This window comes from Microtus ochrogaster, chromosome 17 (genome assembly GCF_000317375.1).
Source record: "Microtus ochrogaster isolate Prairie Vole_2 chromosome 17, MicOch1.0, whole genome shotgun sequence".
Lineage (NCBI taxonomy): Eukaryota > Metazoa > Chordata > Mammalia > Rodentia > Cricetidae > Microtus > Microtus ochrogaster.
The window spans coordinates 31,059,274-31,071,897 of record NC_022019.1 but is presented as its reverse complement, the minus strand read 5'-3'; the positions used below and the strand labels follow the sequence as shown (position 1 = coordinate 31,071,897).

At 38.1% G+C, this 12,624-nt stretch overlaps 1 protein-coding gene across 2 annotated transcripts in view; it reads left to right on the top strand.

Moving 5' to 3' along the window:
• Nucleotides 1–12,624, top strand: part of Uggt2 (UDP-glucose glycoprotein glucosyltransferase 2) — a 97,955-nt gene that overhangs the window by 50,695 nt on the left and 34,636 nt on the right. For both annotated transcript variants that reach the window (XM_026783237.1, XM_026783238.1), the window contains 5 exons: nucleotides 914–1,045; nucleotides 4,928–5,052; nucleotides 5,557–5,652; nucleotides 7,854–7,956; nucleotides 10,292–10,371. In XM_026783237.1, the coding sequence (XP_026639038.1) occupies nucleotides 914–1,045; nucleotides 4,928–5,052; nucleotides 5,557–5,652; nucleotides 7,854–7,956; nucleotides 10,292–10,371 (536 nt within the window). The remainder of the gene's footprint in view (nucleotides 1–913; nucleotides 1,046–4,927; nucleotides 5,053–5,556; nucleotides 5,653–7,853; nucleotides 7,957–10,291; nucleotides 10,372–12,624) is intronic.

Sequence of the window (12,624 nt, the reverse complement as noted above, 5' to 3'; positions counted from 1 at the left end):
AGGGGTCCTGGCTGTAGACAGTGTCTAGGGGTCCTCAGGGGTCCTGGCTGTAGACAGTGTCTAAGTGTTCTGGCTGCAAACTGCAGCACAGGTTAGGTATGGCTATTATATACTTAGAAGGTGAATTTTGTTTTTTATGATAGCTATATTTCAAGTGCTAATTTCAAGTGCCATGGTTACCATATTGAATGGTGCAATGGAACATCTCTATCGTCATAGGAGTGCGTGGGGACTTGCTAAAATTTCAGACCAAAGGCCTCTTAATTGTACTCAAATAGAACACACCAAGGTGAATTGTATATATTTTAAAGTCGATAAAGTACTGATAGGGAAAAGTGTACCTCAGTATAAAGCTATATAAAACCTTTTTCTGGTTGATTTTATATGAATATCCTTATAATTTTTTGAGAGGAATTATTTTAAATACTGCATTGTTTAAATACAGTTATTATATTGGCCTTCTGTGATTTGTACACTCAGGTAAGATGCAGTATTTCTATCAAAAACACTCCTATTTAAGAGCATCAAACATGAGAGATACTGAGTTCAGAATTTAATAAATAATTAACTTTTTATGGTTAAATTTTACTTAAACTGATGTTCTCAAACATTATGATGCTCTACAAATCTCCCTTAAATGGTCAAATAATTGCTAATTTATAACTATGTGCATTTATAACAAGATTTAATGGTTTTATGAATGGTTTGATAAGAAATTACCTCTTTAAAATGCTGTTTCAAAAGAAAATTATATTTTAATCATAATTTGCATAATTTTATTAATAATGTGGGATTTATATAGATGAATTTTTACTGTTACTTCATCATTTTATTCATTTTTAATAGTTTCATCATGTTTAACTTGTTTTTTCCTGTTTTTTTCTTGTTTTTTCATTTTTAACTTGTACCTTAGGAGATGGATAACAATGCTTTTGAGAAAAAATATAACACCATTGGAGTAAATATTTTTCGAACTCACCAGTTATTCTGTCAGGATGTACTGAAACTGCAACCTGGCGAAATTGGTATTGTCAGCAATGGGAAAGTAAGTAAAAGAAGAAATGTTTCCCTTTTAGTGGACACTGGTGCTGTGACCAGAGACCCAACATAGTGACATGCACTCGTGTGTTACGTCCTAGTCGGAGCTCTGGGCAAATAAAATGGGGCCAGAACCTACTACCGCTACCCCTCCCCAGCTGTGATCGCACCATCCTGCCAGCAGCTGTGATTACGTCACCCTGCCGGCAGCTGTGGAAAGCAGAGTGTTCTCTGTGCACCCAGCTTCCTCTGTTCTAACAGCACGTTTCCTTGTAACAACCACCATTACGTCTTTAGACATCAGTGTTGTTGTCAGGGTACAAAGCATATTACCTCGTTTTCTTCGGCGCCTTTCTCTGAAATTCTTACGTCACATGACAGCTAGTTTTGTGAATCTGAATATGCATATCTAGATTGTCACAAATAGCCATCTTTTACAACCTATAGAAGAACATACTGGAGCCAGGTGGTGGTGGCGGCTCACACCTTTAATCCCAGCACTCGGGAGGCAGAGGCAGGTGGATCTCTGTGAGTTCGAGACAAGACTGGTCTATAAGAGCTAGTTCCAGTCCAGGCTCCAAAGCTACAGAGAAACCCTGTCTCAAAAAATCAAAAAAGAAAAAAGAAAAGAAAAAAGCACCAGTCATTCTCATAGTGCTGTGAACATGAACTCCTAATAACTCCTTTTTTTCTACAAGAGATATTTCTGTTTCTCTTAAAAGCATGATTACAATTCCATCTGTGATTTTTATATGACATTTTTATTTTGTTATTTGTGTATATTGTATCATCTGTGTGAAGGTCAGAGAGAGATAATCGTCAGGTACTTCTTCCTTCCTTCATGTGTATCCTCAGCGTTGAGCTCAGGTTGTCGGGTTTCCAGCTATTGCCTTTACCATGAGCCATCTGGCGTATATAGCATGCTTTTTCTCTCCCAACATGCGGCAGGTCTGTTAACAAATACACAGTAAGTAGATGATGCGTACTTATCAGTGTTTTGAGAACGATAGTGTGATTCTACTTCTTACCAGCTACTTAGGTAAAAAATTAGAATCTGTTCATAAAGTTTATTAAATAAACTAGTATATTTGACAGATACCTGGCTTAAAGTGCCATATGGCAAAACATCAAATTATCTTAAAAGTTTTAATGTGTTCTTGCAGCTTTCCGTGTTTTTTTTGAGCTCTGGTTACCTCTGTTTGACTCATACCTTTTTGCGTTGGACAGACAGCTCAGCTAGTAGTGATTTCTGTTTTCCAAAATTGTGTTCTAGCTCCCAGCACCCACGTAGGTGACTCCTAACCACCAGGTCAGGGGATCCAGTGCTCCCTTCTGCCCTCTGCAGGTACCCACACACATACATATAAATACAAATAAAATAGCCTTTTTTTTAAAGACTCATAACCAGCTCTGACTCAGACTGGCCTCGAACTGGTGATCCTCCTACCTCTGCCTCCCTCAGCAAATCCTACTGGTGTGCATCTCCACAGCCGGCAGCTCTGAGAGTGCTGCTTGACACACTGAGAGCAAACATTTAATACGCGGTAGAAGTCTAATAGCAAGCAATGTGGAGCTTCAGGGATGGCATCACTTCCTTTCAGCAGTTGCCATGGAAAGAAATACAGGTTTTTAAAGATAACTTTGAGTAAATGGCTGTCATTAGCATCCTATGCTTTATATTGTCTGATATCATTAACATAGTGCTTTAGTAATGATAACTAATACTATAGCTGTAGTAAACTTATTTCCCTAAGTCTGCCCTTTTTCTCCCTTCTCTCACAGAACAATATTCAGGTAGGCACCCCACACCTCCTGTGAGTGAAGCTGTCTGCTGGGTAGAGAGGTTGTTGTGACCCACGGGCTTGTCCAGGAGGAGTGGGAGGGTGACCATAATCGCGGCTGTGGCTCAGCTGCATGTCTGAGTGGGCGGCTGAGGACACCCAGTCAGAGTCCTTACCTAGGGCTGGCTGATGGGAACAGGAACTGTGCTTCAGAACGAGTACCGTGGCTGACATCAGTGCAACAATGTCATCTTTATTACCCTGTAAGATAGTAATAATCATAGTCTCTGGGGCAGATCATTAGCATTCTGACAGCTTCATCCTTGAAATAGTGTGTTTAGTATAGAACCTGTCCCATGGTAAAGTTGAGGAATATTTAGAGTTATAATTTATTATAAATGATTAATAATATGAATACAATAATGATCACATATTTTCCATGTTTAAATTTTTATTTTTGAGACAGGGTTTCACTGTGTACTTCTGGGTGACCTAGAACTATGTAGACCAAGCTGGCTTTGACCTCACAGATGTCTGCTGTTAAATAAACAATATATAAATGAAAAATATGTTTAACAGAAATCTGGCTTCCCAAAGGCTGAGTTACAAGGGTATGCTCCCCTTGCCCAGCTACTGATCACATAATTTCTTGCAGAAATACTAAAGAAGTAAATATTTATATGTTTAAATATGCTGTTAGTGTTTTCTGTTTCTGTTGATCACACCACATACTCAAAAATTGTGGAAAATTATGGCCTAGCAAGCAGTAAAGAAAGCAAACCCCACTCTCTGAACCATGGAGCCATAAGTTCAGACTCAGTTGTCAGTGAGTTGTATAAATTTAGTAAAACTTGGCTTCATTATTCAAACAATAGGAGCTGTAATCTGTTGTTGGGGATATTGAATATGCATTTGTATGAATACTTGAAACAGGCCCGACAAGGTAACTTTTCAGTAATAGTAACTCATGTTTTCTCTTGAAATATTTGAGAACTGCAGATTGTAAGCTCACATATAGACTTTATTTTTATGAACTAATACATGAGAATAAGCCCATACGAAGGGATTCCTGTTCAATGTTAATGAACATTCTAGTAGAGGTTAATGTGCTGTCAAAGCAGGTAATGCTCTATATTATAGAATTCTACCTTAACTTAAAAAAATCACATTTCTAAAATATTGAAATCAAGATTTAAATACCAGATGTATTTTATTCTATTATTGCTTAATTTTATAATTTAAAGTTCTTTTTCCCACCCTGAATATTATCTGATTTTATACCATTTAAATTTCATTATTTGGCAAATGCATTCAACTTTAAGTAGAATAGAGACTGAAGAATCAGGTCCTTTACTGTTTGATGCTGTGCTTGCTTACATAGGTGAAAAGAAGCAAGTGTTCCGGTGACTTTCATCAGTAAAGATAGACACCATTTTATGAAAATAATTTAGGATTTGAGGACCCTATTCTAAGTTAATAATCAAACTTTTCAAGCCATTAGGAATGGTACATCTAAAATTCCACTCTTTCCAAATCCCATGTGCCCAGTGATAAAAACAAAACAACAAAAGCAGCAATAACTAAACAACTAAAACATTGAAACTGCTTTTAAAGTTAAATTTATATCAAATCTCAAAGTTTAAAAAAATGTTTCCAAGCATGCTTTTAGTAATGCAGTGCCTGTTTCCGTGTTAAGAACCTGTGATCTGTACTTACAATGAGGCGTTATCAGACCTCTGACGTCACGTCTGCAAGATTCCAGTAGATGCCTCATGAGTATTCAAGAGTGTTCATTCCAGAGCAGCTGCAGGGGCATGTAAGACTTGTCTGGAACCAGCCTCAGTAATCTATTAAAGAAAACAACATTCCACTTGACATGGCTTCTAATGTTGTTAAATAGAATGTGTTCCTATATGAGCCCATCGTGTCGGCCCCGTGTCCTACACAGGGCTTTGCACACACAGTGTGACAGTGGCTGCACATAATAGCTCTCCCAGAAGATGCTCGTGGCAGTGCAGTGGTAGTGTGATTGAGTAAACCTGAAAAGAGAAAGTTTTCCTAAATGTCTCCCAGAAAATATCCAACAATAAAACTTTCTTTATTTCAAGTTCTTTGGACCTTTACATGAAGATTTGTACCTAGAAGATTTTCACTTGATTGAAAAGATAACATTTAGTAATTTGGTAGAGAAAATTAAAGACATTGTTGAAAATATGGAAATCGACTCCAAAGAGTAAGTATTTAAAGGTATTATAGCAACTCATTTGGGAGTATAGTGTTTTCATATGTTTTCTCACAGTTAGAAAATGCTTCACTATTTAGACAAGATTCATAACAAAGACATGAAGAAGAGGGTGATCAACCCATGCATTTAGCTCCATCCCTTAACTCTAAGGGCTGGGGTTTGTTTCTTTATTCCATTCTTTCTCTCTGTTTTGCATTCATCCAGTTATACCCCCTCCTTTCACAGAGGAGCCTTTTTCATAGAGACTGTGTACATAGGTCTCATACTTTTTATTTATACTTTGGCTTCATCTGTAAATTTCCACTATCCATGTTTATTGTGTTGAGTGCCTCACCTTTCCCAGAGACTCTGTGTCCTTTGTAAACTACTTCTGTAAGAGAGGAGCTATAGTCATTCATATAGAAAGGGCCTCTCTAGAGTTGTCAACTGTAACATGAGATACAAAGTTTTCTCTTCCGAGAAATCTCACATGTTGTCTCTCTGCTTGTGTAGCATGAGCGACCTTGTGATGAAAATCGATGCACTTGTGTCTCCATTGCCAGTGCGTGCCTCTCGTTATGATGTCACGTTACTAAAAGAGAACCACAGGTAATGCTGTAGCAATATCTCATTTTCCTACTATGAATTATTTCATGCAATCTTTCCCTTTGCCATGCATTATTTCCATTAATTTTTATAGCATAGTAAAACCTAAAAGTTCTCTGTTCAGTAAAAATATAATTAGCAACATAAAGAAAAAATGATGTAGGACATAGCTCAGTAGTAGAGGATGCATTTGCCTTTCATGCATGAGGCCAAGTTTGGTTCCTTGTACCACATTACTAGCACACACACACACAACACACACAACACACTGAGCAGACACACCATACACACATATTACAAATCCAGTTGTATAGTTTAGTGAATAAAAACACATTTATGATATAAAGTTTTGAGTTATACTTAGCATGATTTTTATTTTTCAGTATTATTAGTAACAAGTACCTTTGATCATTATAAATAATGCTATGTATTTTCAGTATATATATATGAAAGACTCATTTCCTAAGGAATTCTTACTAATGTAAGATCTCTAAGATACCTATACTCAAGGTTATCAGCAACTACCTTCAAATAAATAGTATTTTACATTAGCTTTTTAATTTGTAGTGAGAGACATTTATTTAATGCAAAATCTTGCTCTAGAATGGACTCAAATTTGCTATATAGCTCAAGCTGGCCTTGAGATTGATGTGGGATTTCCCTCTGTATGCTTTGATTACCAATAATGATTAAAGACTAATGACTGCTTTGGACCTATAGCAGGGCAGAACTTAGTTAGGCAGGAAAAACTAAACTGTGTTGTAGTAATAGGAGCGGCGGGGCTGCGTCCCTGGCACCCCGGCCGCCTGGCTAGCTTATGCCCCAAAATAATTACACGGAAACTGTATTCTTTTAAACACTGCTTGGCCCATTTCTATCTAGCCTCTTCTAGGGTAATTCTCACATATTAATTTAGCCCATTTCTAATCATCTGTGTAGCACCAGTCTTACCGGGAAGATTCTAGCCTACATCCATCCTGGGTCAGAGCTTCATGGCGTGTGTCTGCCCAGGAGAGGGGAGCATGGCGTCTCTGATCCAGAGAGCAGAGCTGTTGAGTCTGAGCTCACTTCCTCTTCCTCCTAGCATTCTGTTCTGTTTACTCCTCCCACCTATGTTTTAACCTATCAGGGCCAAGCAGTTTCTTTATTGCTTAACCAATGAAATCAACAGATTGATATATGACACTCCCACATCACTTTCCCCTTTTTTGTATTTGTTTAAATACAAAAGCTGCAACAGTTATGGAGTCTTATTATTAGATTATCTAATTTATAGTCCTTCTTTCTGGCAGACTTATCCAAGACCTGTTGGCTCTTATTATACTCATATTATAACACAGTCAAATTAAAGCTTCAAGTAAACAAGGTTTCTCTCCATGCTCATATCTCTAGTAAATATTTAACTGATGAGCATTGGTTTCTCCCTGCCATTAGTCTTTCTGCAGCGAAGACGATTGCTGCTCCTGTAGCTGCATTTGTGTGGCATTTCATTAGGCAAGGCTTTTTCTACTGCCAGAATAAACAGTTCTTCAACTGAGAAAATTCTGAGAAAATGTCTTTGTATGACTAGTGTTGAAGTCATAACTGAGTTAGCATAGACTGTACTTTACAAACAGAAATATTTTTATCTCCCACTGGCCAGTTTATTCCCATTTTCCTTTAATTTAAGTCCATCTCTTCATTTATGATTTAGATCAATGGGAAGAGGTGAGTGAGCAGGATGGAAGTAGAGAGAGGAGGGTGGGTCTAGTGGCCATGTCAGAGGGGCAGAGGTGGCAAATGAAGGTGGAGCCCCTCAGTCAGCAATAGCTGGGTCCAAATAAGTTACCATGATTTTGAGTGTGTTTGGTCCTGACTTTCCTGTCTTATGTGTTGATTTTGTACAAATACCAAGTGATTAAAAGTATACAGTAGTCAATTCTCAGATCTTAGGAAATATATTCCCCTCTACAAAACTACCAGGATTTGTACTATAGTAGTCACATTCCTTAGTGTGTGTTCATAAAATACTTCATTTTCTCAAATTCTTTATATTTTTACAAAGTTGCACACAAATTTCAAATTTGGATTTTTTTATATAACCAGAATTTAAATCAACTACAAGGGAAAGCAAGCAACTCGTAAAAATGTACATAACTAAGATCACATTATGGATGTCTTTATAAACGTAATTCACCACATTGGCCTTTTCTTTGTCACTGCAGTGTGATAAAGCTGAGTCCTCCCGAGAAGGACCTGTTCTATGATATCGTGGCTATTGTGGATCCCTTGACAAGAGGAGCACAGAAGATGGCACAGCTATTGGTTGTAAGATAATATGAATCAGACTAAATCTTTTCACTTTGAAACTCAAATATTCATAACTGTTTTTAAGTGTAATGAAGTAATTGTGCTTCTTGGATCTTTATATCACCTGGTGTTTTACACACATACACACACATGCATGTATGAAATATACACACTTCAGTGGAGAATAGGAGGACTGTGCACAAGTGTCACAGCAGTGCTTAGGTTGGGGCTGCTGTAGGCTGAGCTGCAGTCCCCACCAAGTCCACACTGTGGCACTTGAAGTATGCGTTGGTGAATCCAAGCCTTGCCTATCAATGGGACTGTATGCAAATGAACCCTTAGGAGGTACAGTTAAATGACTTTGTAAGAGAGGAACCTTAGTTATATCATATGTGGAAGGTGTAAGTTCTCTGTATCTCCCATAGGTCATCTATGTATTACTGTTAGCATGAAGGGGAGAACAAGGCCATAACCCCATAGGTCCACAAGTGACCAGAAGTAATAGCAGTGAGAGGCTGAAAGCTATGGCCAACAGCCTTCCATAAAGATGAAAATGTATGAGTCCCAACAATCCAAAAGCAGAAGCACATGTTTATGGTCATGCTGGACTGCATAGCCATATCCTGTCTGAAATAGGATGGAGAGATGAGAGAAGAAGGGAGGGAGATTTTGAGGGAGGGAGGAAAAGAGCAAAAGAAGTGAAGGAAGCGAGGGTGGGAGGCAGGAAGGGAGGGAGCAAGGAAGGAAGGAAGGGTAGATGAATGGAAAATGTTCTCAACTACAGGCAACTAAGGAATGCTGAGAACAGGAGAAATAGGGAACCAGTTTGTTGCCCAACACAAAATGATTATCCCTGAAAACATACGTACCAGTAACATATGGACTGAGCAGGTCATATTTGTGTATGTTTATATTTTGTGTGTATAACAAAAAGTTAAAGGAAATTAATTTGGAAGAGAACAAGATGTGTAGAGGACGTACATGGGAGGGCTTGGAGAGAGCAAAGGGAAAATGACATGATTATATTACAATATCAAATAAAGAAATTTTCTCAGAATTGGAAACTGCTCTGACAGTTGGCTTCCCTTGGAAACAGACCAGAGTGTGGGTGAGAAATCTAATAGAAAATGTTAATGACCAAGCGGGTGATATTGCTGTCCATTCCACCAGAATTCCATTGTTAGCTTTCTCAGACAGTAGACCATATGAAGGGAATTTTTTGTAAATAGTTTTATAGGTGTACTTATTAATGTAGATGATCATCTGAGACTTTAATGCTCTTTCCATTCAGAATATTAACAGCACAAAGCTAATTCCATGGCTGTTTCAATACTGTCTTAGCATTTGTAAACCCTTCACATGTGAACTCTAAAAGTATAGTATTCAAATTATCCTTGATTTTTAGTGTATAACTTCCCTGTTCCCATAAAGAAACATTATTAAGAAAAAGTGTTATTTTATCTTTAAAACCTGCAAAAGGGTAGGACTTATAAATAATAAATGTAAAATTATAGGGATAAGAGAAAGAACTTGCACGTTCCTTCTTTGGTAATGATAACATGCTTTATTTCTCAGCAGTTTTATTTTATGGCATAATACATTTATAAAATGATGTTTTGTGCATTGGCTATAGTCTCCAGCTTTTCTGTCACTCCCCTGTGCGGTGCTGATCTAACATATGAGAAGAAGTCATGCAATGACCCTCATGGCAGCAAATATGAGGGGCGACAGAAATTAAACCACAGAGCTCTTACACGTACACTTTGTCCCAATTCCTCATTAAGTCTGTATTCTTCATGTCACGTGCACACTTTTTGTACCTTTGTCCATGTCCCAGGTTAATTAACAGCTTTTGAATCATCTGTGACTGGTCTGTGTAAAGATGGAGAACAAACTTTATTTTTTTCCCACTTGTTGTTGATTTAGTGACAAGTGAGAGAAAAGAAAGAGTAGATCATCTGTTTATAACCTAGAACTTTCCATAGCTCTTAAGGCCTGGAGTGAAATTCTAAAAAGATCAGGGCACCCTAGGCAATGTTTTGAGGCAAACCAAGGTCTCATAATTATATTACACTTCCTTCAATGCTAAGGAAGTTGGGAAACCCTGAAAGTCATTTTAAACAAAAGACTAGCAGCTTCCAGTGAGGCACTGAGTCAGTCAGTTGTCTGAATGTCATCGTCTCCTATAGCTTCCCGTGGCCCCGGGCAGCTACGTCCATGTTCATCACATACAGGAGGATGTGGACTGTGTTATGTGTGTCATCTTTAGATATGACCATGAGTGGTGCATAATGTATGCTCAGTAACTGAGCTATTCTGTTATTTGAAAATCAAATACAGGAATTTTTAATAGGTGCTTGGCAAGATTGTAAACGCGAGGATGAAGTTGTTCATGAACTGCAGGAGCAAACTTTCCGAAGCCCCCATAGGAAGGTGAGTGGATGGTACCGCTCTGGACCTGTTGTTGGCCAGCCCTGCTGGCACCTTCTCTAGAGAGTCAGCATCTGTCTCTTAATTCATATGAAGCTAAAATATATCTCACTGTGTGCACTGTCTGGAGTGTTAAGACAAAGGTTTTAGAGGATATGTTGGTGGTTCCGGGATGTTTGTGTTTATCATTGATGTGGGACTCCCTCTGTATGCTGTTACCATTGGCTACTAAAGAAGCTGTTTCAGCCTATAGCTTAATAGAGTGAAAGCCAGGTGGGAAATGTAAACAGAGATATAGAAAGTAGGCAGAGTCAAAGAGATGCCATGTAGCTGCTGAAGGAGACAGATACCAGACAGAACCTTACCGGTAAGCCACAGCCATGTGGCAATACACAGATTAATAGAAATGAATTCATTTAAGATGTAAGACTTAGCTAGAAATATGCATAAGCTATTGCCCAAACAGTGTTGTGATTAATGTAGCTTTTGTGTTATTATTTGGGTCTGAATGGCTGAGAAATGAAGGAGCAGTCTCCAACTACATATCATTGTCTAAAATAGTTCTTACACTGTGACCTTAAATAAAACCTAACTTAAAAGAAACATGCCCTTTCTCTTTTTTGGATCAGAATCATTGTTGTAATCATTCATATTTTTAGAATATTCGATATCCTTTGGTGTTCTGGGGCAGAAAGAAGGTTTGCCCGATTGGGCTAGAATAGCTGAGGCTTGGTGGCATGTTCATCTCAGCCGTAGTTACTAAGCATGCATGTACACCTGGCAGGAAAGCTGGAATTTGGTTCATCTTTTTGTTTCCAAAGATTGGTGTGTTCTATATATTGTACACTATTACCTTGAACTATCACTTTTAACAAGGAATTTTTCATGCTTGAGAGACAATGAAATGGAAAATATGGAAAATTTAAATGGGAATTTAGGGTTTATCCATTGACTCTTTGACAGTTTGTTTTAGCTCATTTGCTTTTAGGTTGTTCATTTTTTTGTTTTTTATACTTTAAATTTATCACATACCTTATCTAAATCTGATTTAAGAATCATTAAATTTGTTAGCTATTAATTGGAAGGTCTGTATCATGGGTACAGAATTTTGTTGTTGTTTTAGTTTTCCAAGACAGGGTTTTTCTGTAGCATTAGAACCTGTCCTGGAACTAGCTATTGTGGAGCAGGCTTGTCTCAAACTCACAGAGATCCACCTGCCTCTGCCTCCCAAGTGCTGGGATTAAAGGCATGTGCCACTGCTTGGTGGGTACAAAGTTTTTATTCACAAGTATGGACAATCCTTTCAGAATATCTCTATAAAGATGGAATGCATTTAAAAGAAGAAAAAAATTACTGAGGTCTGAGATACATCTACTCTCCAGAGAATCCAAGTTCAGTTCCCAGCAACTTACAACTGCCTATTAATCTAGCTCCAGGGAATCTGATGTTCTAATGTTCTCTTCTGGTCTCTGTAGGCACTGAACCCGTGTGTGTGTGTGTGTGTGTGTGTACTTAAAAATATTTAAAAATAAAGAGTGGTAACGTGAATATTAGAGGGATGGAAAATGGCTTCTCTAGTAGGAATAGTAACTGAAGTGCTAGCTACTGTTCAGCATATAAAGTAAGCACCACTTCTAATCCACTGGTTCAATATAATCTTATTAGTTCCTCATGTTGTGGGGACCCTTAACCATAAAATTACTTTTGTTGCTAGTTCATAACTGTAATTTTGCTACTGATACAAAACATAATGTAAATGTCTGTGTTTTCTGATGCTTTGGTGAACTATGGGAAATGGTCTTTTGATCCCGAAAGGGGTCACAACCCATGCTGAGAACCACCGTTCTAGAGTACTGATAAACTTCATCCGATGACAAGATGCTCTTTGTATTTCTCCTTCACTGCAGCTGCCTTTCATTTTCTCTGCCACTGAAATTATTTTCACTCAGTCTTAGAGAAAGTTCTATTTCCAGCATCCCTAAAAACATCATACTGGGTGCTTGTTTTGTGTTTACTTCATGACTGCTCTCTCATTTCTCCTTGTACCTTCCTTTCTTTGATTTAAATGTGGCTCCTTTTATACATCTCCTAATGAGCCATCACCATGTGTGTAAAGTCTCCTGGAGTAAGGGTTGAACTTTGTTCAAAATACAGCCCAACTAGTTGAATAACTTCTGCAGTCTAGATCAAACAGGCGTGTTTATGCCTTGCTGGCTCTCCCTCTCCCTCTCCCTCTCCCTCTCCCTCTCCCTCTCC